We start from the raw sequence: 25638 nt of genomic DNA, 5'->3' as shown, positions 1-25638 counted from the left end.
TTTCACAAGTTGAAGAAAGCCAATCACAGATAGCATTTTTCTCCAAAGTCAGGCATCCTTCAGGAGTAGAAACCCTTTAAGAACTATACTCAAACTAATACCGTAGCTCAAAGAATCACAATACTAAAGGTTACACAATCTCCACAAACACAGACAACAAGACAACGACTGAGGAATAAAACACAATTCATTTTGTTGTCTTCAGAAAGACCAGCCCCCTTTTCACACATAAAGTTCATGTGAAAATGTGACATAAACATGTATTTATTTATTTTTTTTACCTTTTATTTGCCAAAACAACACAGCAAACAGACCAGAATAAACTGTGCCAATAGATTATCACATCCAATGATGATGAGGCAAAGACTCTTTTAAGTTTAGTCAAAATAAGAAACAGGAAAATAAATGCATTAAAGCCATAAAACTGGCCTATAACCAGGATTCATGGAAGGAAAGCTTTGAACTCCGGTCCCGGGACCGCTGACTAAGACATTTCCTCGTTAATGTTTGTGAATTTACAAGAAAACGTGTAAAAGGTCTCCTGCATACCACCACGTGGAAAAGATGTGTAATGCTGCCAACAAACTACGCTCGTCCCTCTGGGATTAATAAAGTATTCTGATTCTACTTGTCCTCAGTTTTAGCATTTAGCATTTAGCATGACAAAAATGGAAAATAAAAAAAGGCTCTTCTGCTGGTTTAAGATTCCAGTTCATGCGTGTCTGACGCAGAATGATGCCATTAAAATGACGCTGAAACATATAATGACCCACACAACTCACCCCTATGCCAAAAACACCAACACGCTACTTTTTCATGTTCTATATCATCTACTGTAGAAGCATGCATTTAAATATGAATTATATGCCAACTGATATTACATAATTTGAATAAAAATATATAATGATCCATATTTTCCTCATTTCATTCATTTCAGGAACAAATGACAAATTTGACTGTTTTTGAATCGCAATGATGGTTGTAACATGGTTGGCAAAATATTGTTAAATAATGATGATAATAATAAAAAAACTGTGGTAACTAACTGAAAATAGGGTAACTGGTTGCATCATACATTTAATCATACTGCCACAACAGAAAAGATAATTTTTGAGAGTCTGCTCCATTGTATGTTGCAGTACAAACATAGAACAGCATCGACAAAGTCTGAACACGTTAAGAAGAATCTTCTTCATAGCAAACAATGAGGAAGAGGCAGCATCAAAAAGTGCTGAATAAAATATGTAAAAAGGAAATCTGAGGTAATTCTAAGGTTTCTTAAGGGTTTGTGTTTTTGTGATATAATAAAAGCATAATCTATTCTACAAAGTAGCAAGGTGACAGTTTGGTTTTGACACAGACAGGCTGAAAGATAACCTGAACACGTTTACGTGCTGGGTGGATGTTATCTAACCTTAAAGGATACGTTTCATGGCTGGAGGGAAGTATTTTTACCGTATAGCTGTTGGCTGAACAACAAATTATGTTTTACATTGATTACTCTGCTGAAGATATCTACACAATACTAGACCTAACTGGACCTGGTCGTTAAAAGCAGCAGAACGCACCCCGTGGCGTGACTTAACGCTTACCTATTAAACAGTTCCTCTACACATAACATCATCTTAAAAGTCAAATGTCTGCACGGTTGCGTTTGGGTTGATTTTCAGCCCATCCAATCCAGAGGCTACTTTCGACATCGTTGTGTTCACCACATTCTGTCTAAACCTTCTTTCTACCATAAACTCTGCGCTTCAAGCAACAACAAAAATGGAAAAGCACGCATTTTAAACACCATGAAAACCCCAAAAGTGTGAGCAAGTGATTGACAATGTGTGTACGCTTACACACAGGTGAACTGGGGGGGGGGGGGGGGTCACTAAATTCATGCCTTATTGCAGAAGAATTTGAAGAAAAGGACCAAATACCAGCTTATCTTCCCCGCAAAAAAGATCACTGTCAAGGTATCACTTTATCTTATTTGTCCTGAAAACTATTCTTTCTACTTTTAACAATTATTGTAGCTATTATCAGTAATAAATAAAAGAGAAACACGTGCGCCAACATGAATGTTAGTATGAACGAGTTAAGATACTGCCCGTCTCCTGCAGGCTGACTAGCAGGTCATCGATCTTCTCCATGTTCTGAGAGGCAGCCATGCCGTCCTGAACAGACCCAGACGAAGACTGGGTGAGCAGAGACTGGATGTGTGCTTCACTCTCTCTCTGACCCGACTGGCTGATGGCTATGATCTGGTCCGACACTGTGTTTCCAGGAGAGTTCATCATTGAACTGCATTCTGTAAAGCAACAACAACGGAGCTAGTCACCATGAGAGAACATATAGCACAACAATTGATAGTACTTTTCTTTTTTCGGATCCTGCACATTTTACTTATCCATTTACCATCAATTATGTAGTGTGAGGCATTTATTGCAAAAAAAAAAAAGGACTTGCAGCTCCGTTATCAAGTCCTTACCATTCTGCATCCCAAACAGGAAGAGGCCAGGTTGTTGAGGCTGGCTGGGCTGATTCATGCTTTCGCTGACGGTAGTCTGAAACAGCGTGCCTGGCTGTTGAACAGGAGAGGAGGTGGTCATCTGGAGAGTCGTCACACTGTTCTGTGTGGCAAAAATGGCTGATTGTGTGAGCTCCTGAGCTGCAAGGCCCCCCTGCAGCGCACCCATGTTAGACTGAGTCATAAAGAGGCCCACGGGCTGCTCTTGATGGCTCCTGGTGTCTCTATCCAACTGCATTGGCTGTTGCTCCTGAAATATCACTCGCTGCTGTGGATTGGTGGGGTTCCCTATGGCCATGGGCTCAGAACGATCCTGCTGGTCTACTGTCACCATGGCGGCTGGGGAAAAGAGAAGGGCGGCGTTTTGGGGCTCTTGGGGAACTAAACTGCTGCTGGTCAGTGGCGGCATCTGGCCCTGGCTGCTGAACATGAGGCTGGACGCTTGATCTGGACTGGACATGGGGCTGTTGCAGAACAACAGGCCAGCCTGTTGCGGCTGCTGGCCTGGAGAGAGTGTGTTTGGAGATGGATGCGGGGAGATATTCTGAAATAAGGACGCCTGATGGGCTGGCTGAGACTGAGAGGGTTGCTGCTGCTCCATGGGGCTTCCCTGTTGGATCGGGGAGAGCTGTGTCTGAGCCTGAAATACTGATTGTGATTCAGGGGCAGCATTTTGCGGAGGAATGAGGAAGGCTAGCTGCTGCTGTTGCAGTTGTTGTTGTTGTTGTTGTTGTTGTTGAGAACCACCGGTTGCCAGCTGTGAGGACAGGGATGTTTGAGGGTGGAAAAGTTCAGGGGTTGAGGACCGTTGGTCTTGAGACTGTAGCACTGTCATGGTATTCTGGAAAAGAGCAGCTTGGACCTGCTCCTGAGAGGCCTTCTGGAACAAGCCCCCCTGCGGATCTTGTGTTTCAGCTAAAGAGGTGGCATTGTGGAATATGGGTGGTGAAGGATGAGAGGGCGTCTGCTGCAGGAAGCTGGACTGAATGGGAAGCAGATCATTAGCCTGCTGGAAGAGAGCCGCTTGCTGCTGCTGTTGTTGTTGGGCCTGTTGGAATAGAGTCCCCTGATCTGGCAGGACTCCCTGTGCTGAGCTTTGCTGTTCTGCGGTCTTCTCCTGTGAGGCATCCTGAAACATGCCACACTGCATCTGAATCTGTGACTGAAACAGCCGCTGCTGAAAATTCTCCAGAACTTGGTGCTGCTGCTGAATTTGCTGTTTTGGGAGATGCTGTTGGTGCTGGATGAGTTGCTGCTGGTCTTTGGCCATTGAGTTGTCAGATTGAAGCGATACGTTGCAGAATCCTTCGGCTTTAAGTTGTCTCACTGCCTCCTCCAGCTGGGCCACTTCATCTGGGGGCAGCAGCGTAAGTTGCTGCTGTTGAGATGCAGGTTCTCTACACAGCCTCCCGACGGTTCCTGAGACTCCACTGGTCCTCTCCTGCCCAACGCCCTCGCTGGACTCCAGGAGGAACCGCTGTGAGCCTTGTTGAAGCAAAGAATTGGAATGCACAGAGAATGAGTTGGCGACTGCAATGTCCTGCTCCCGGATGGTGCTCAGTGTCTCTGTGCTGGTAAAAACAGGAGCCTGGCCTTTGTCACGGTCGCCTGCAGGCGGAGGCAGCTTACTGGAGAATGGACCGGCTTTATTTAGATGATCTGCCGTCATGTCTGTGTTCTGCTGGGACGGACACAGGTCACCAGTCTGATGAAAGCGTAATATAAAAGATCAGGACTCGTTTTAGATTCTGGTGGCATTAATTGTACACATATCTTATATTTTGAGATCTCTAAGAGGCGCATTAAGTAAAGCTAATGAAAGAATACAATGAATTCCACAAATCACGTTAATTTGATCTAAATACCTATGTAATAATTATTTACTGGGGGTCCCCATTGAGATACAAGGTTGGTAAATCACCTTAAAAACACCAGAGGAATGGAGGTTGCTGGTTACCTCCATAGGAGTGATGTCTTCTCTCTTCACTAAAGGCGCCATAGGAGGTATCAAAGAACCATCTAGAACCACAGGAGAAAATCATATAAGAGAACATAAAGTGTCATTCTTTTAAATTAATAGTATATCACACGAGACACTACAATCATGTCTTGTAGATTAATTAACAAATAAAAAAGAACCTTTAATCTGCTCATCAAATGGACAAGTCTTGACAGGAGATGGCATTTCCTCCTTCACAGAAACATCATTTATGGCTGTGAAAGAAAATGTCAACAGATTTTTTTATGAACAAGTCTTTGGAATTTGTTCAAAAGTGGAGAGTTAATTCCATTATGCCACTTTTGTGATTGCCACATTTTTCAAGGATTTTCATCAAGAGCCTTCCTATTGCAGAACATTCTAATAACAACACAGCAAAGCCCTGACACAGTGGTTGAAATGATAATGGCAAAATGTGAGCAAAAAATTCTTTGGCTAAAAAGCTAGTTGTGGTGCCGGTTAAGAAACCTAAAAGCAAGTAGATCTAGTATGTAGAAATCAAACTGCATGGTCTTTATTCAAATGAAAAGGCACTTTAGTACATTAAGCAGAACAAACCTTTATCTGGAGTGTACGTAAAAGCCTGGATGTCATGTGACCTCCCCGCATTCGTCACCACGTAGATCCCCACACTCACTGAAGAAGCGATGGCTTGGTTCTGGTATTGGGGAACCTTCACGATCAAGTGATTCTAAGTTGACCAGCAAAACAGAATCAATACTGCAGTCAGATTTAAATACACTTATCTTTACATTTTGTATACACGGAGCAGGCGTCACTGAAAAAAAATGTAATGGACTTTTAGGTTTTTGGAAAATGCATTTTCCACCTTGTCCTTTAGGTCTTCCAGACACACAGAGTAGGTGCCTCTCTGGAAAAACTGCACATAGACATGTCTGGCTTTTCGATTACAAGAAAATTACAAGTTAATCCAAGAATTACACACAAGGACCTCTTTCATTAGCTGCACATTGACCAATTAATCTACACCGAACCATTTTGTGTACAAGCGCAATGGTTTAATCTGGACTGTTGAGAGCCGCTGAGTATATCCTCTCAGACAGATTGTAATTAGGCCAGAAAACAATGACCCTACTCAAACCTTTTGACCAGTTGGAACTTAAGGTGATTATATCTAAAGTCCCATAGAAATCTGAAATGCCTCCTTCTGGCTACCCAGTCCAGCAGAAATTGTGTCAAAAACAGAGAAACAATCATTTTACCTGGTGAAACAGCTCCATATCAATCCCAGCTTCTGCCTTCCATGATTTCTCATCTGGAATAGATGAAAGATCGAGCATGTTTGTTTTCGAAAAAACTTAAAAAGCCATGAAACTAATGCATCCAAGATAAGACCATACCTGTAATATTCTCTTGGAATAAGACTTTGGTGTCCTTCAGGAAGTTTTTGCCAATGATGAAAAGTTCTTCTCCCCCTCGAACGGAACAGCTGTGTAGTGACTTCTTCAGGATTTCAGGCAGCCCTGCAGGCTGAGCTGTAAAGACAGTACACAGAAAAAGAGTTCAGAATGTAATTCTAATTTGACATATAAAAACAAGCTGATATATTCACATAATTAAAAATAAATAAATAAGAAAAACAATGCACCAGTGGACAAAGACTTTGAATTTTGATAGCATGTGCCGTGTATTTATTTTTCAAAGAAAAAAAAAATGCCAGCAACTATGCTTAACATGCATGAACATGGGTCTTGAAACTTATAAAAACAACTTTCGAATTCTTATGTCAGTGTCACTGTTGGAAAAAATTTAATGGCTAAATGAGCTGCAAATAAATAATACTGCAACACTGAAAATATTTCCTGAAAAATAAGGCACGTGCTACAATATTTTTAAAAGACATACTACATTCAGCACCTGCAGTATATGAGGGTTCATAGAGAAAGTCAGTGAACGTGCCACATACACACACACCTTTATTTGGGATTACATTCTGGCTGTGTAAACAACAGGAATTCACACGCCCTTTTTGTTTCATTCTTTTGTTCTCTCGCCCACATTCATTTTTTCCAACAGCGTTCTTATAGCCTCGACTGTCTGTCTCGTTTCTGGCAGAAAAAAAACCCTCATTATGAGGAGAGTTCTTTATATGTTGATATCTAAAGACAACAGTCTCCTGGCCTCAGAAGAGCCACATATATATATATATATATATATACATACATTTAGATAATTATAATTTTTTTAAAACTATGTAGCAGGTTAATGCTTTGCGTTTATCTTTTACAACTTGTTTAAATAGTGAAATAATAAAGCAGATATGATTTGATCATGTTGAAAATATATTTATTTGAAATGATCAACAATCTAAAGCTCGTATACAGTTTGTTAGTACACTAAATAATGGAAGAGCATTTCCGGATAGAAAAGCACAAGGAGACTGACTTACTGCACAGAATTGGAGATGAGGGAGTCTGTAGCGTGAGCGCTGAACCATCTGGACGGGGAACGTTGACCCGAAACACCAGCCGCGCTCGCGTGCTCCTCCTCTTCGACCCGGCCACACCAATACGAGCCTCGACGTCGGCATTACGGAGCTTCAGTATTCCGACACAATCCACCCTGCACAGACAGACGGATGACAGTTCCTATGACAAACTTTACATGTTTGTTAAAGTAGAACGTAAAAACAATACAATCGAAAAAAGGGCTACACGTGGCTCAATCCTTTATCGAAGTAACATTTTGCCTTCCAAAATAAAACCCAATACAATTTAAATCTCAATAAAATAACATACGCTAGTGTCATGTTGGTGCTTGGGTCCAAGGACACCTCAATGACAGTTGTGCCATCGATGTCCACCTCTTTGCAGGCCGTGGTGTTACGGCCAGTCACTCTGCAGGCTTGGTAGAATCCGTGAGGCTTCACCCGGCCAGCATCATTTCCAACAAATACCTGTAAAACTACTGGCTCCGTCACTCCCTCAAGCTGCACAAAAAAAGACAACGATCATGAGTGCTATTAACTCATTCAATGCCATTCACGTCTAAAGATTTTTTTTGCCAACCCTAACTTTGAAATCTGCCTCTCTTCAACAGCCAATAACTCCAGAACAAAAGATGGTAGGAACACACTTTTATTTTCCTGGTGAAAGAGGAGACTTTAATGTTTTATTTGGTAGGTTCGTTATATGCATAGTCATAGTAAAGAATATTCTGTGGGCAAAATGAGTGGAAACTGGGCCACTCAGCATAAAGCTAAGTTGAAAATGGCTGGCACTCAATGAGTTAAAATGAAACTACCAAATTAGGAGACATTGAGGATGATGTGGAAAAACTGTGACCATGAAAACTGTGTAATGAGAGCGTTCTGTTTCCATTTACATTTTACTCAGTCACAATTTTTGGACACAGGGCTGTATTATTATCCCTGAGATGTGAAGTCCAAGGACGTTTAACTCCGTTATATAACACTCATCTTTGCAATTATCAAATCTTTTGGCACCCGATGACAGAAGAGGGTGTTTACAGATGCTTTGACAGTGGTTTGGGAGTTACCTTCACAGTAGGGAAGCCATGCTGGCTGCGGTCCTTCACTGAGCCTCTGCTGCCTTCGGTCAGATAGCGGGCTCGGTGCTGATTCTCTGGCTGGACGAGTATCTTCAGATCTTTCCCCTCACTCCTCTGGGGGTATTGCATCAGAAGAGGTCCGCCTTTCTGATTTGTTGACTGGGGACCATCAGAACTGCAACAAGGACCACAAATATCACCTCGAATTCTAGCGTTGCATGGTTCACATCACACTCGTAGTCTTTATAAGAAAGAAAGAATGTCCCGAACTTGGTTCCCCAGATCATGACCCTCTTCTCATTTTTGCAATGTAACACTCAGTTATTTGTTTATTTAACTTGCTCTGCTTATCCAAGGCGTTTGAGAGCAGCACAGTGATTCACTGTGGCTGACCATTGTTTGTGCGTGGGTATCCTGCCCCTCCCTTCCCTCTGATCTGGCCGCTCTACTTCAATCAATGTGTGGTGGGACATTCAGAGCTAGAGTGGTCTGTTGATGATTTCCAAATATTACTGTCCTGCATGGGCTCAATAAATATTGCGTACATATGCAACTGAGAGAAAACAGAATAGTCACTACAGTGTTCCAAGTTGTACAACAGTTCAAAAACGTCCTGTTTGATCACTGACGGATGAAAAATAATGTTGGACACACTTGAATGTGAATGCTTCCATACAGCAAAGAAGACAGAAATGTCCAGTAGATTCTACAAAGGGCAGCTTTCTGTGCATAAAAAAAAATTTCACTAAAAAAAAAAAACAGGGGGGGGGGGGGGGGGGGGATTTATAGAGCTTACTGTGACACCCTGAATTTGTCACAACAGTCCAGAAGACATTCTATGAACTTTCTACCACAAATCCTCATAAATGTGATGGTGGAACAAGAGAACAATTGGCACTTTGTTTAAAAACAACAAGTGATCGTGTAAATAGTTGCTGATTCAATTTATTGAACGCTGTTCTGTGATGGAGTCTACAATGGCATGACATTTTACAATGGTACTTATTTCTATTTGAACTCTTAAACTATCCACCCATGATCATTGCTTCCTGTTGCAATGCCATGAGAAGTAGCTCTACATCTAACAGTAACACCAACCTTCCTTTTGGTCCAGTTTTATTATCCGTGCTTAGCTGTGACAGGACAAAATGTGGACCTTTGGCACTATCTGCATCAAACATGTCCAGGCTGTCCTCTCCTGCAGACACAGACTTGGGGCCGGGCCTTTGGCGAGGGGTACGTTTGCGGGACTTGCGTGGCACCTCTGTGTTGTCATTGTAAGTGATGGAGCTCATTGCACTGAAGTTGGAGAGGGACTCGTCCATCCAGATATTGCTACTCTGCTCCGAGTCCAGGGAAGCCTCATCCTGGCAGGACATGTGACTGTCATCGAGCAGGTCTTGTGGTGGTGGAGAGATGCTCAGCACAGTATGGCGCTTAGATGGGGCCATGTGGTGATGAGGTTGCGCCTCTTGAGATGTGGCACATCTTGCTTCTCCGAGCTCACTGTTACCACCACCACCGTTGTTACCGCTCCGGCTACCTGCCCCGGCAACCTCTGGTACTGCTCTGCTACTCCTGGCATCCTCTGACTCAGCAGTGCCGCTCTGAACATGGTTCTGGTCACTGGTTGAAGAGCACATGGGATCTACAGTACAAATAATGCAATGGTTAATAAAGACGTCCCTATCAGGGTTGGCTAGCAGTCCCATTTAAGCAGCAAAATTATTTGCTTTTTTTTTTTCTTTTTTTTTGAAATTTAGGAGTCATGCCCACAATGCATTTACAATGTTCCTCTTCCCAATGCATTTTATTAGTGCGTGTCTGCAGTACTTATACATGTCTAATGATAATGTTTGTCAATGCGCAGTACTTTAAGCGCAAAAGGTGAGAGGTGAGCAATAACACTACTAAAAATGTAAATATGCTGATTAAATCAATTGGAAACAAAATGTCAAATAACTAAATGAATTGATCGTTATTATTACTAGTGTTCGGCTGATGATGAACTTACAAAAAGTCAGTGATAAAACGGCCTACAATACGATGCATGCCAATTATAAGCTTTCATTTTCATTTGTCTTTTTTTAAAGTTAATTTTGTTGGGACTGAACGTAGCCACAGAGACAAAATAAACAAGCTTCTGACCTATGAAGCAGAGACCTGCAGACCATTTTATATGCAGACACTCCCTGATTCAGAGGGAATTTCCTGGAATATAAAAATGAGACAGCAAATAAGCAATAAGAGCTGAACAGCAAAAATTCAGATTTTTGAAAAATGAAAAGATTACAGGGTATTGGTCAAAAAATATTGCTCCAGCATGCTGACATACACTGTAATTCAAAAGCATTCAAATAGTTACGATGAACTAGATGAACAGTGGGCCAGTGTGGTTAAAGGTCAAATATACGAGCACTGCCAATGGGCTCGCACTAGTGAAAAAGTGTGTCGGACCAAAACAAAGGCATGCATTCTCACTCAATGCAGATGGAAAGAAAGAGGAAGAGACAGCACGTCTACACATTGTTATTAGTGTACACACACAATGTGTACACAAACACACATTTTTTTTCTAAGAGTAAAGTTAGGCAGTGTTTATAAAATTATAGGACTGTGTTACTATGGTTTATTTCTTGCTTAAAATGTCTCCAGAACTATATTTTGGTGCATAGCATCACTCTAAAACAAGAAAGTTTATGGGGAAACAGATGCAATTTTGTTTTTTTTGCTTCAAAACAGTATTAAGAGATTTGTGAAGATTTATTTATTTAACTCAGATCAAATAAAATAAAAAATAAAGTTATACAGGCTATTTCTCACCCAAAATGTTTTCAGAACTATATTTCAGTGCACAGCTTTAATAGAAGGTTTATAACAATTCCTCCATTTTTGACAATAGACATGAAAGGACAGAGAACCAACATGCACCAACTGCTGTCCCAGTTACAGGTAAAGACTAAAGAAGCTAGTAGATTGCTGTACTTGTGAAGTTGTAAATGTGGTTGCCATTCTGGATTATTTGGTGATTTATTAGTTTGCAGAATACACAGAAAGAAAAATATTAAACTCTGGAGGGAATTTGACTTTTGCCAAGAATTAAATCACAAGACATGAAAAGATACAAAACTCAAGTCTATGAATGCTGATGTTTGCAAGGTGGGCAACGGGCCTTGAACCTTGAACCCCAGTCAATAAATGAGCACAGTCAATGATTCGGATGTTGGTTGGCTCACTTCTCAGGAAAAGCTTTTATATATTTTTTGCAAACTAGCAAGAGAACAAAACACATTTATTAATTTTACAGTGTCATACATCCAAACAAAAACATCTGTGGATCATCTAAAGTGCATGAAACCATGCACTTTAGATGCATAGAAATCCCTCCCTCTTCCATGTTTGTTTTGGAGTACGCGCTGTACTTCCTCTACCCGAGATGCACTGCGTATAGCGTTACTACGTACATTTGATCCTCTGTTTGGTCCGGTGAGCTTTCACACTGCATACGAACCGACCCTGAGTTCTCTTGCAAGTAAACAGAGACCCACGTTTTCAGGCCAACCAGAGTTCACGTGTTTGGCCCGCACCAGAGTTCGGATACGCTTTCGCACCTGCCCAAACAAAGCGGACCATCCGAGCAAACGAACTCTGGTCAGTTTAAAGCGGACTAAACAGCTCTGGTGTGAAAGCGACTTTATACTCCTGTTGGAGTAAAAAACAAAGAGGGACCAAAACCACCAAGGCAATCAGACTCCCCAAGAAATATTAGCTTTTTTTGAATGAATGCTAATACTCCCCGGGAGTCATGAAACCCGACTAATGAATCCTCAGGAGTCATTAGCATCCATAAGGTGAAGGGACCCTTCACCTTATAAGTCCAGCTGATTCTTTGTTTTTTGCTCTTTGTGATCTATCTGAAGCATGTAACTTATATTTCAAGACTTTGTTCCTGCTAGAAATGTAAACAACACACAGCGAATCACAAATATTCAACAGACAGGTATTCGATTGACTTTACCCCTTGCATAAAATCCTTATTAAGCAGTTTTGATTGATTTATTTGACTGACGTGTGAGGCTGGGTATCACCACTCAGTAGCGTTAATATCAAACAAAATAATCCAGTGCTGGGTAGCATCTCCTTCAGTCAAATTATTTGATTTAATTGGTAACCAGATCAGGAAAATAATTACTATTTCTTTGGCTTTTTTTATGGTTTGCAGCCCATCTTTGAATGAATGTATGGTGTGATTGGTCCAGTGCTAAAGCAGCTGCCGTGGATTTGGATGCAGTGTATTTGACAAGATGGCAGATATCAAATGAGATACTGTACTCTTTTGGTATCACTTTAAGGGTACTGGTAGTGTAACTTTTTAAATGATACCCAGCCCTCCTGATATGTGACAGTCACAGAACAGCAAGCTGCTTGTCAGGCACGCTTCCCTACAATATGCAGGAGTTTCTTTGCTCAGAGACAAACAGACTGTTAGGGGAGCGGTGGCTTCTTGACGTGGTGCATGAAGAGAAATAAATGAAGAACCACAAAGATAACCGGAGCAGAATTGTACCTGATGCTAGAGCAGTCGGAGGGGGAGGCCCTGCCTCTCCGCCACTCTTTTGACTCATGATTTCTGGGTTCTGCTGAGCGAAGGAAGGCAACTGCAGCTCTCTAAGAAGGTCATACACCGATTCTGTCAGGAGAGGAAGAGGGAAGACATGAAGAAAGAAAGTGAGGTCACATGATAACAGGAGCTCAACAGCAGGAAGAACAATCACGTGGCAGCCTTGAGCTGCTTCTCAAGTCACGCGGTCCACAGAAATATGTTGTCTATTTCAACAAGTCCATATAAGTATTTTCCCTGTGGTAGTAGAGGACTTTAATTTAGTTCAGTCCTATACCCCATTTTAGTTTTTTTTCCCCCATGTACTCACAGACTGCGCTTAAGGGATTTGTTTGGTATGAAAACAACAGATTGCATTTTCCTCCTCGTCAACTTTGGATGTTTTATCTTCAATTAATCAGGAACACAAAACCAAGAGACGGAACAAAAACGACACCAAACAAAGTAAACGGCATCAGACATGATCACTATTTCATGCATTCTACAGCAGTAATCCTCCTCCTCATGGACTGGCACATCCTCCGGGTGTTATCCCGTGGGTCGGCAGCCCACTCTTCATTTGCTGCCGAGTCAGTCGGAGTGGTCATGTTGTCACACAGATTCATTTGATCAATCCCCACAGTTTTTCAATGATGTTCAGATTGGGACTCGTCGCTGGCCGGTCCAGATCTGTGACGTCATCACAGGCTAGTACTTATGAGGAGGTTGGTCATTTTTCCTCCAACATCTGGCACAGATGAGGCTGTTGTGGAAAAGTTAACCTTTATTTAAGATTAAACGGTATAGCATATTTGGGTTTTAGACTGATAGCCAAACAAAACAAGACACCTGATGATAACTTTTAGGACCAAAAGAAAAAGCAAATCAACACTATTCAATGTTTTGTCCCCTTTAAAAACAACAACAACAACAACATTCTCCAATAAAGAAAAAAATGATCAGATGATTTATTTAGAAGGAAAACAATCATTGGTTGGAGCAGCGAGCACTGTGTGTCATTTTCATTTAACTTAGCAGCACAGCTTTATAAAGCTCTGATGGATTATGGACAGCGTCTCAAGAGAGTCCATTTCATTAAAGCTTAAATGTTTACCCCGGGGTCTAAAATGCACCTCGAGGAAGAAGAGCACAAAGTGATGCATGTAAAAGCAGAAGGTATAGCACAACAAATAAATCCGAGGATTCATTGAAAGCAGGCAGCAGGGTTATACAAAAGCTTGTTATTTCCTCTGTGCCCCCATCACGACACGGGGGGGGGGGGCTTGAGCCAACAGCATGACAACACTTTTACTAGCAGCCTGATTCATTATCAAAATATTATGGCATGAAATTAGAGCCGCCATTACAGTCGCCTGATTCCCTCCTCTGCCAACTGCCAGCTTTAATTACTCGCAGCTGAGTCCCAGGGTTTGGTGTGTATGTCAGATACTTAACCCCCCCCCCATTGTTATCACTCGCTGCATACACTAGACCAACCTGGGACACACTAAAACCAGCCCATGCCTCTTCATTCCCAAAGCCCCCCAGTCTCTGACAGCTCGCTGTAGCAGAGGGGGGAATGCAGGTTCCCAGAGAGGGAGCTTAAGCTGATTCATAAAACTCACACTTACCGCACACGCACACAGGGGCTCTAGTGTGATGATGATGAATGATGATGATGAATATATTTATTAGATAGAATGTTAGAGTACAAGTACAGTCACACAGTAGCATGTATTACAGTACAAATAACGTCAAACGTCCTGTCTAAGAGGAGCATTTCAAAAAAGCCCTTGCGGGCTTGTTTCCGTTGAAAGTCCTTCGTACATAATGTGTGTGCTTTCCCTCGCCATTTGCCGAGTTCTCCAAACAAAAATCAGTGACACACACACTGAAATATTACCTCAGCAACAACACATCCTCTGCCCTTGCATTGAAACTTAAACCCCAGTCTTCCTACGACTCACTTAGGGGCGGCACATGCAGCAACATGTGTCTCTAGTGAGCAAGACTTCCAGTAAACAGACCGGCAACCCCGCAGACAGAAAATATGTACTCTTCTCTTTAGCTGCAGCCTCGAATCACTGGCTGGCCTGTTCAAAGTGTTTCCAAACTCCCCTGACCTTTTTAAAATGAAGCAAGTCCTTATTTTGATGCATGTTTGTTTCCTCACAAGCCGACAGAGAGCTATTCTTGATTCACACGTGAAAAACACTGCTCCTTTCACACGGAACTAGAAAAAAAAAAAAAAAAATCAAGCGTCAGTAGCCGGAATATTAACTGACTCACAGCGTGAGTCTGCAGTCCCGTTGGGCAAAGACTCAACAGTCCTTTATGGTGCAATAAGTGTTACCACAGAGCAAAAACGAAGACTCAACTGGACTGGTTCCAGTTTGATTGAAGACGTTTGACCTCTCATCCAAGAGGCTTCTTCAGTTCTCCAATCAAACCTGAACAAGTCCAGTTGATTCTTTAATTTACCTCGACCTGGATGACAGACGACCTACACAGCTGACACACAAGGAGACAACGTGATGAAATAATAATTTTGATGACATCCATGCATCCTACATTTAGATAAATATCAACTCAACCTAGCCTCATTAACTGGACAACGACATGCGATATAAACAGAAGGATAACCCGCCCAACAGACATTTCACAGCAGACCTCTTGCATAAATGTAGATATTTCTGGAGCTGACCGTTGATGCTCGCACCATATTTGTATGGTATGTAGCTCGCCTAAAGGTGAAGAAAGAAAGCACTCACCATGTGAATGTGTGAATGGTGGGACTTACACTCCCATCCATTTCACATTCCTGCTGCTTGCTCCTACTAGCCTGGCACCTGGGGCGTGGTACTGTTGTTTTGGCTGAGTGACCCATTTAACTCCCTTTCAGTCCCCCCCCCCCCCCCCTCCTCCACTCCGTCTACCCCACTCTGTGTTGTTTACTGTGCTTTCAAACCATTTTCTGTACATCTACTTGTTCCACAGGTTGGTGTTCATGTAATGTGGAACCCTGTCAAACAGACAATAAAGAAAAGAGAAGGAATAAGCAATAAACGTATAAAACTATGCCGAAAAAAATCCATCCGAGACACACAAGGTGAACTTGGCAAAACACTACTTCACAAATAAAAAAAAACAATTGGCTATTTTATGTTTAAGGTCACCTCCACAGTACATTTTGACAGCATTCTCAGCAGCATAGAAGACAATAAAACGTGAAGGGGCTGGCACCTGCAGCAAACCCTGTACAACAACCCTGAAATGTTTACGGCCAAGCTTACATGAAGGCTGCCAACGGCTCCATGGAAACAGATCAGGGGAAAGGCGTTCGCATGTCTCATGAGAAAACCTGTTACAATTATAAAAACAATAACCAATTTCAAATGAAGACCTGGGTAGCTCAGGACATCACATGAACACCTTTGCATTGTTGGGTGAAAAGAAGTTATATTCATTCATTCATTTTTCAAACCGCTTTGTCCGTTACCGGGTCGTGCTGGAGCCTATCCCAGCATTCAATGGGGGAGAGGTGGGGTACACCCCGGACAAGCTGCCAGTACCTCGCAGGGCCCCGTATTAACTTACGCTATATGTTTTCTGTCTGAGAAGCCCACCTCTCCAACTCAGCCATGATAATTCAGCACATTTTGAGACCTGCAAGCAGCAACCACAAGCATCAAATAAGTGGTGATCATGACCAAACAGCGGTGAACAGTGTATAACGAGCGGTAAAAAGAGGGACTTTTCCTGGCCACGTTCCGACATTCATTTTCCCCAAGACAGGAGAAAATACTTTGTCAGCAATAAACACAAAACTTCAAGCAGCAGGAAGAAAAACAACCGACTAACAGTAAACCAGATAATCAATATCACAACGAAGATTTTATTCACTCAAATAACATTTTAATAACACAAGAAATGATAATAAAACATCTATTTTAGCCCTAATTATTTCCCTATACCGTCATTTGCTTTATGACTGAATAATTCAGATGCTCTCCAGCGTGTATGGAAGCTCCCCAGAGACGCCCGTCAGTCAGTCCTGTGACAGCCAGGTAGATGGGAATCTCTGTTCATACATCATGCAGTTGAATCATTACATAACTCCATGTCAGGGTGGGGAAGAGGGCCTGCTCACAAAAATGATTGAACCCCCCCTCCCCATGCTCCGATTGGTGGCTTAGATTCAGGTACTGATGGATTTTTGTAAAAGGAACTGGGAGCACTCGATGGGAGTCAGACTTCTTTACAGACACGTGACGGCACAGTGGCAGGTTTAGAAAATATGCTGTGAAATGATTTGATTAAAGATTTAAGGCACCATAATCCTTAATGTGTCTGGTTAAAGGGGTGGATTTGTATATGCATACATGAGTTGTTTCTTTTTTGATTTTATTCTTTTTGAATTACCGCAATTTTTTAGGGATTAATACGTAGATACTGTCTGTTTGTTTGTTTTTAAATGTGAGGGTTATTGAGATTGGCATCTAATGAACATGGAATGTGCAAATAAAATTATGGATCCATTAGATTTAAATGGTCATTTTCTAATAAAATAACCCTTAAATTATTGCTGCAGGACTACGAGGTTTTTTTTGGACAATGCCTGAATGGATCAAAAAGGCCTCGGCAGAAGTTCAGAAATGTGGTTAAATATATTAAGTAGATTAAGGTAGACAAAATATCAGAAGTACTTCCCAGTGTAACACAATTCAGCAACACAACCTGCAGGCTCAAAAAAAAAAGATGGACTCAATTCCCCTCTTCATCATGATTTGTACCTGGACATTAGCACCTTCAGAAAAGTAGTATTTTTGTAGGAGTGTTGCATTAGTGCAATAACGGTAATCCTCTCTAAAGAAAACAACAGGAAAATATAAAAAAAAATACCCAAAAGTATGAGGCAATAGAAGTTGTAAGGGATCCAACAGAAATGAATGATAGAAGCAATGGGACGTGTTCCTCAATCCAAATAGATCAATAGAGTCAGCATGAGCCGATGCTTCGCTGTCTCTGTGCCGCAGCTGCCGGACGTGCGAAGACATGTTTGCACACAGATGACAGCAGCTTCAGAGCAAAGCCTCCAACAGAGAGACTGTAGGATGTGTTTCATTGTCATCAATGCACATTCATCAATAAGTACAGCAAAATGGGAATAAGATGATACAATTATTAAATGCCTGTTGAGCAAGTAGAAGACAAACGAACCTCTTCCTCTGAAAAACAACGTTACACAGTATCATTTACTTGACGCGACCAGGAAATGAAGGCCGACATCAAATTATGCAGTCGCTCTGCTCCAACGAGTAAAACTCAACAAATCCCATTCCAGCGCAACCACAGCATCATCATTAGAAGTTATAAGAGTCAGCTTGTTCCGTTTGTCGAAGCAGATAAAAACACGCTGGCAAAGAGAAATGTCTGCATGAAGCCTTGAAGCAGATAAACAGTATTTAATCTAAGCATACCGTCACACTCATACATTCCACTTATAGTCAAATATTTGCATTGAGTCTTTCTCGACTCCTTATTCTGTCATTGTCAGTATATTCCTCTAACTGGCAGGAAACATGATCGCTGGAGAAAAATGGCATTGATCATTCTTTCCACATAGTTGCGTGACAAAGTGAAGGTCAACGACCTCCAAGCACCAGTTTAATCGAATTGTTTCAAAAACATGTGCCGGTAGAGCGGGTCATCATCCAGTCACCGGTTGGAATTCCCACATGTCAAAGTGTCATCGGGCACTGAACCCCAAATTGCTCCCAGTGGGCCTGGGCCATTGCAGCAGTCGCCCTCGGTGGTGTGAATGCGTATGTGAGTGGGTGAATGAAAGGCTTTGTAAAGCGCTTTGTAAAGCGCTTTGGGCACCGCGAAGGAGTATAAGTGCTGGGCATTTCCAAAACAGCCCACTGAGGATTCTGTGTGGGGGACAAGCCACCCAGTTTACAGCCACAGCAGCACAATGGAGACTGTTTCTGTCACTGGGAAACCAAAATTCAAACCCCGACTCGATTTTAGATCTGTGACACAATCTACCTTTGGCTTCGTGGATACCAACAGGCGCCAAAAGCAGAAACAGACAGAGTGGAGCAAAGAAAACAAAAAAAGCAGAAGGAAGAGCAACAATGCAGTGGAATTACCGCGCGCAAAAAAATGTCAGGCATGCACACACACACACAAACCACACACACGAACACTTGCCAACATTGTTGCCTACAGGAAAGCCATGGTGAGGCAACAGGAAGAGCCTCTGGCAACACTGCACACGAACTATAAAGCAGAGTGTGATGATACAACCACCAACAGCCACCTCAAAATAACACTAATTCATGAGGTTTCTCTTTGTTTGTTTAGTCCATGCAATGCAAAGATTAACCATGTCAATTTGTCATTTAGACCGTTTCCTGGTTCTGAGCAATGGGTGCTCCCATTCTGGTGCAGGCTAGCCAATTCTGTCAGCTCTGCACAGAGCCAGGAGCGCTGATCTCCATCATTTTCAGTCTTTGCGATAAGTGGCATCTTTATTTAGGCTTTGGGGGGGCACTTGATTTGTAATGAATTGAACAAGCATGGATCTAGTCCTTTACATGACTGACGGGAAAAAGGCCCATAGCTGGATATGTGCCAATGTCTGCCTAACCTACAGAAACAGAAAACAGACAGAAGAAATAAATGCTAAAGAGAGTTGTTGACTCTCTTCAAGAGAACACAATAAAAGATAGAATAGCTGACTTTTGGTAAACATTTATAAAACACTGGAAAGATCAACACGAGTCAAGTGGCCTTCCAAAAGTCACAATAGCACAGTCAAGAGTGTAAGAACGCAGCACAAGAAACCTAAATCCAAAAGCATGAGAAGCAAAAACCTCTTTCAGAACAAATGCAGCTTTGAACAAAGAGCAGCAGCAGCAGCTGCAGGTCGGATCAAGTCTGGCGCCATTCCCCACATTTATGGCACATCAAGTTTCCCCCCCTCGGGCTCACCTTCAAGAGACTCACTCAGCTAGAAAGATCCTAACTGGAACAAATCGATGATTGTTGTTGAATATGCTGGAAATTGTGGTCAAAATAGGCGAATGCCGTTCTGAATCACTCCTGTGACCTTTGACCCCGTCATTTGGGATCACCCCATGCATACTTAGGTTCAACTCTTGTTACAGTAAACTGTGTGATCGACTGAATCATGTTCTTTCAGAAATGACGGTTTATTTCTCAAAACAGCAACGATGCAATGACGAACGCATTTTCAAGCGGAGTTTTTAATGAGTAGCCTTTGATTCAGAACTATGGATGCATCTATGGATGTACAACGTATTTCCCTAAAATACGTCCTTAATAAATCGCACACTTTGCTACCATGGCAAAACAGGATTCATATCAGAATGCACGGCGAGCAAATTAAATCACAGAGCAACGTGAGGTTGGAAAGAAACGGGCTTCTCTTTGGCCCGGGTGTGGCTCGCAGAGGCAGCGAAGGAGAATGTCGTAATATCTGCACATGGTGTCTTAACTCATCGAAAAACAAATCCAGTTTCCAAACTTGGTACACAAAGGCGCGGCATGAAAGAGAAAACGTAGTGCCGACAGAACGTGTCTGCCAAGATAAGCGGAACAACCATCAAATGAAACGTACCGGAAATTAACTCTGAAAAGTCCCTGACAACAACGCGAACAAGAAAGACAGCACCGGCGAAGTGAAGGCCAAGAAACAGGATTGTTGTCACCAATACACAGAAAGTAAAACCACTAAGGAGAGACGAAACTGTGTATGTGGTGGCAAGAAAGGAGAATGTGACCTTTGTATTTAAATTAAACCACGGGTCGGCAACTTAAAGCAAGGTTGAAGGGACTATAATGCTCCAGCAGCTAATGAATGTTCAAACGGCGCCATAAAGAAACGTGCACTTACTGATCTTGTGACCGGCTGTCATGGTTTTTTGTGAATTGCCTATTGTCACAGAGTTCAACTGAAATTAAATCCTTATCCACATATCAAAAATCATACAATGTAATTTTTCTAGGCGGCTCGGTGGCGCAGTGGTAAGCACTGTTGCCTCACAGCGAGATGGTCGCGGGTTCGTCCCTGGCTTGTGGCCATTCTGTGAGGAGTTTGCATGTTCTCCCCGTCTCTGCGTGGGTTCTCTCCGGGTTCTCCGGCTTCCTCCCACCTCCAAAGACATGCAGCCTAGGCTGATTGGTGACACTAAATTGCCCGTAGGTGTGTGTGTGTGTGTGGCTGGTTGTCTGTCTCTGTGTTGCCCTGCGATGAACTGGCGGCTTGTCCAGGGTGTCCCCCGCCTCTCGCCCATTGACTGCTGGGATTGGCTCCAGCTTGGCCCGCGACCCGATAGCGGAATAAGCGGTTAGAAAATGAAATGAAATGAAATGTAATTTTTCTTGAAGGTTTTCAATCATACTTGGGACACTGTAATAAAAAAAAAAAGAATGTGTGTGTGTGTGTGTGTGTGAAACATAAATAATTCATTCTACAATTCTGCTTATTTTGTAACTTTAAAGTCATCCATCCATCCGTCTTCTTGTAGATGATGGATGGATGCGTCTGCAGCCGCTTTAGCCACCTTGCAGGTCAGGGCTGTTGCTGGGACCTAACCCAGCGGACACATCACCAGCGCATCGAGGGGCCACACGGAAGACAAACAAACACTCACACCTACAGACAATTTAGAGCGATCAATTCACCTAATTGCATGTTTTTGGAGGAAACCGGAGAACTCGGAGAAAACCCACGCGGACACGGGGTGAACAAGAAAATGAAGGAAAGTGGGAACTGATTAATAACATCGGACACCTCTTTGAATCAGGTGCTAATGGATGTCTAAACGACCCGGGTCAAGTTTGTAGCCTGTGTGCTGCCTGTTGCGTTTGTCTGGTTCCACTTGTTTTCACACCGGGGTGATGTCGGCGTAAAATGTGTTATCGTGTTTGTTGTATTTCCACCGACGTAGTGATATACCGTTGTATTTTTCCATCCGGGTCATACTTGACACAGAAACAAAAGTATTCCCAAACGCCAGATCTGCAGGATGGTGGAGGGTCTTTGATTTCGGGTAAAGCATTCACCATCACTTCGCTTCCGTGGATCTGCGCTCAACGCTGGACTTTCAGCACAGAGAGCCTCGTCAGAAGTTTGTAAAATTAATATAAAATTGTGTATTGTTCGACTCGTACCGAACCGAGATCCCTGTATCGAACGGTTCGATACAGATACATGTATTGTTGCCCCCCTAATATATATATACATATATATATATTATATATATTGATTGGTTTTTATTCAAAACACAACAGCTCAGCAACACAGTGAAAAAACATTATTTCTTTTTTTTTAACTTTCAAGACAAGTATGTCCATAATATGATTCTAAATTCTAGGGGCCAATTTTCAAGGTCAAGTAGTTAAACTGAGGGTCAAACAGTCATGGAGTGCTGCTACAAGGTCACATGTTATCCAGCTGCTGCCAAGTACTGAAATACTGTCTAGTTGTTGTTATGACTCCTGTTATTGTTGTATCTTATATTTGAGGCATGCGTCTGGCCTGCTGATATTTCACTGATGTAAATAAATACATCTGATTAAATTCCAATAACTCAAGACGTCAGTTGTTTTTGATGCAATACCAAGTATTTATGAACTCAGGATGCCATTACACAAAACAACCCGATATGGGATATACATTTACCCATTTTTCAGTGTTTGTGTTAAGTTGTTCGATTCGCCGTGTGTGCCTCGCCAAAAACAAAAGCAATCATGTAAAGGAGTCTGTTTACCTTCTACTAAATATCTGTGATTAATCATTAACACTGACCAAACCTCAGCAAAAAAGACCAATAAGAAATCACCTCCTCAGTTATTGACTACAAGCTCGAGACTTCCTTAGCCGAGGCCAGTCCGTGTTTGAAGTGTAAAAATGTTCTGGCTCTGTTCATCAGTACGTTTGAAATAGCATCATTTTCACAAGGCTCATGGGTCATGGCGCAATTATATCAAAAGGTCCACCTACTGATCCACATGACACCTGAATGACACATTTACGAGCTCTAAATAGACGTTGCCTTTATTTATTTCACGTGTTTCACCCCAGGTATATTTTCTTTCATTATCTGATATCAAACAGGCTTTCAGGGCAATCAAGTATTCTTAAGCGCATGTCGCAAAGTTTGCTTAACACAGCAGAGTCAATATTAATGGAGAGCTATTTAAGCTCAGGTTTACACACAGAGCAGCTAGAGAGTTAATCATTTGCCAGGGTTTTTGTCTTTGTCAATATGAAAGATGAGAGAGAGAGAAAAAATATATATTTCAAGATATGTGCTTTTAATTGTTAACTAGTTTTTACAGAACAAGAATAAAGCCTTAGCATTCTTCACCTTTGAGGTAAAACTGTTTTCAGTATGGCATGCATCCCTATTCTGAGAGCTATATTGTTACGGCGGGTCGGTTTTCCTTTGGTATTCCCTGGAGTGTTCACATGCTAAAAGTAATCCTCATTGCGGTTTAGTTGGGCAAAGCAGCTCTCAGAAAAACAGCAAAAGTGTCACATCCTGGGAAAAATGCAGTGAGAAGAACGTACCGGGTTCCATCCCCACCTCATGCAGAGTTTATATGTTCTCCTCAGGTCTGGGGGGGTTCTCGGGTTTCCTCCCACCTCCAGAAAACCTGCAGTTTAGGTGAATTGATCATCCCTAATTGTTTGTTAGCTACCCACTTGATACAGTAGGTGGCATTATACACCATAATAGTACTGGTTTGTAGTACCCTAGTATTCACAGACAGCACCGCACAGCGCATGTTGCATTCGTGACGTCAATGTGCTGCATCTGGACTGGAGTCTCACAACGTCAGCCAGATGGTAAAGATGTAAAGGAAGGTTGCATGCAATCTCCTAAAAAATAAAATAAATAAAAATACACACACACTGCATCTAGTGCGTGCAGCATAGTAGTAGAACCGGCAGCTTTTCAACTGGTCAACGACCCAAAACACTAAAACATGCCTCCAGGGTTTATTTATGTATTCCACAAAGAGCATGAAGGAGCGCTGCATCAAATGACCTGATCCCAGCAACGCACCCGACAAACTATTGAGCTGATCTGCGAGTTCAGACTGAAAGAGCAGCAGCCAAGAGGAGCTCAGCTTTCACGTGACAACCGTGAAGGAGCTTGAGCGAAAGCAAAGGATCCAAAGCTGTCAGCAAGCAAATTAAGGTACGAAAACACTTTTTGTCTACTCGATCATTTGATGCGTTTTTACGCATTCATTGCTCTGATGGAGCCCCACAGAGCTTTATGTCCCCCCCCCCCCCCCCCACCCGAAGTCTCTTTGATGAGGCATGAAAAATCTGTTGCCCTCTTTTTGATTAAGCAGTAGGAGCTGAAAACAGACCACTTGCCTTTCAGCTGTCAGGGGGGGGTAAACTGGTCTAACCGGTGTGAATGCAGCAGCTCCTGGGTACCAGTTTAAAAACAAACTAACACACACAAACACACACACAAAAACACACAAATATACACACTCCTAACTCGCTGCAGAAAAAGAACCTTCCAAGCTGAAGCTGGCCAGCGTGGCATGTGACAGGACAGAAATCAGCAGATCACTTACCTCGAGGAAGAGGAGGGAGGGAGGAAGGGGGGCGAACGAACAGTAAAGCACAGGTATAGGTGTGTTTAAACTCCACACGACTCCAACAGCAGAGCCGACGAGCAGAGAGACTGAACACTTACCTTTCGAGTACAAGGACGTGGAAGACTCCAGGTCGAGGTCCCCGCTGAAAGGGGAGATAAAGTCAGAGGGCATCGCAAACCCCCCAGAGCGAGGAACCGGACGCCGCCGCTCAGCTGCAGCGTGAAGATGCCGGTAAATCTCTGTTTGACGGTGTCGACCCGCCGGCGAGAGTTCACACAACTGTCGGTTCTGCTTCTGGGCCCCGCCGGTCCAGCTGCCGTGAAGTCCCCGCTTGTCATTGGGCTGAGGACTGGCAGACGATCCCAGCTGCGTACGGCAAGCGGGACACGCCCACGCAGGTGACGTCACACACACTCTGGCGACATGTGGATTATTATTCATTCACTTAAATTCACTTAAATAAAATTAACTGGAAAAGCACTAAACATAATTGTAAATGTTACAGACGGATCTTGACGACATTTTCAGGAAACGTTACCGGAAACAGATTATTACATTTTGCCGATGATCCAGGAGAGATTTGACATTTTTGTTAATGGAGTTTCTAAATTTCTTTCTCAATATCTCAGTTGATTATTGACCGATGTTTATGGAATTTGACACAGTCGGATCCAGAATGCGATCAGGAAAAAATATTACATTTTAACATTGAAAACCACATTTACGGATTCAAAAACCAACTCCGATTCACTTTTACTTTTCACGGTTGATGAAAAGAACAAGAACAATTTAGAACGTTTTGATGATGATCCAGATCACCGTGTGGAACGTGTAAATCTAATTATGAGGAGAATGAGCTGCGTGGCGGAGGTTTGTGCTCTCCGGGTGCTTTTATAGTTTATGAAATAAGATATAACTTTGTCTACTCCCTCATATTTATGGTAATTGAGAGAAACATAATGATATACTGAAATGCATAATGTTGCTGAAGATGTTTTAATCTACTACTGCACATTTATGACATTTCAAATGATTATTGGTGATACATGTTTTGTCAGATTGATGCAAAGACAAGGTTTTTACCTGTAGCAATAAAAGTATGTCACACAAGTAACTTGGCCTTAGGAAAAAGCAGCCTAGACACAGTCCATAGATACAGTATTTTAGCTTCTCTGAGCTGCACCATACAGAAAAAGGAAAATTATCATTATTATTACACTTTTAATCTAAATATCCAACTGTTAACAAAACAACAATATGACAGCTTGAATAAACACAACAGCTACGGCAAACAATAGCTGAATGGAAGGATTCTATGGGAACATTTCAGCC

At 42.3% G+C, this 25638-nt stretch overlaps 1 protein-coding gene across 1 annotated transcript; it reads right to left on the bottom strand.

Moving 5' to 3' along the window:
* Positions 1 to 2072: 2072 nt before the first annotated feature.
* Positions 2073 to 24477, bottom strand: nfat5b (nuclear factor of activated T cells 5b). Its single transcript, XM_068760655.1, has 13 exons — positions 24405 to 24477; positions 12616 to 12738; positions 9147 to 9696; positions 8037 to 8223; positions 7277 to 7467; positions 6928 to 7100; positions 5879 to 6013; positions 5741 to 5793; positions 5076 to 5208; positions 4658 to 4732; positions 4440 to 4537; positions 2480 to 4223; positions 2073 to 2299 (listed from the first exon to the last, which is right to left on the bottom strand). Exons 1-13 carry the CDS (start codon positions 24475 to 24477, stop codon positions 2073 to 2075), a joined length of 3762 nt encoding a protein of 1253 aa, XP_068616756.1.
* Positions 24478 to 25638: the final 1161 nt, after the last annotated feature.

Source organism: Brachionichthys hirsutus, chromosome 1 (genome assembly GCF_040956055.1).
Source record: "Brachionichthys hirsutus isolate HB-005 chromosome 1, CSIRO-AGI_Bhir_v1, whole genome shotgun sequence".
Taxonomy (NCBI): Eukaryota; Metazoa; Chordata; class Actinopteri; order Lophiiformes; family Brachionichthyidae; genus Brachionichthys; species Brachionichthys hirsutus.
The sequence above is the reverse complement of the archived record's forward strand: the minus strand, read 5'-3'. Positions and strand labels throughout refer to the sequence as shown.

Coding starts and splice junctions, on each gene's coding strand:
- nfat5b (XM_068760655.1), bottom strand. CDS start 24,477: ATGCCCTCTGACTTTATCTCCCCTTTCAGCGGGGACCTCGACCTGGAG. Junction 6,014..6,927: donor CTCATCTCCAATTCTGTGCA/GTAAGTCAGTCT, acceptor CTGTCTTTACAG/CTCAGCCTGCAGGGCTGCCT. Junction 2,300..2,479: donor CCTGTTTGGGATGCAGAATG/GTAAGGACTTGA, acceptor GTTGCTTTACAG/AATGCAGTTCAATGATGAAC.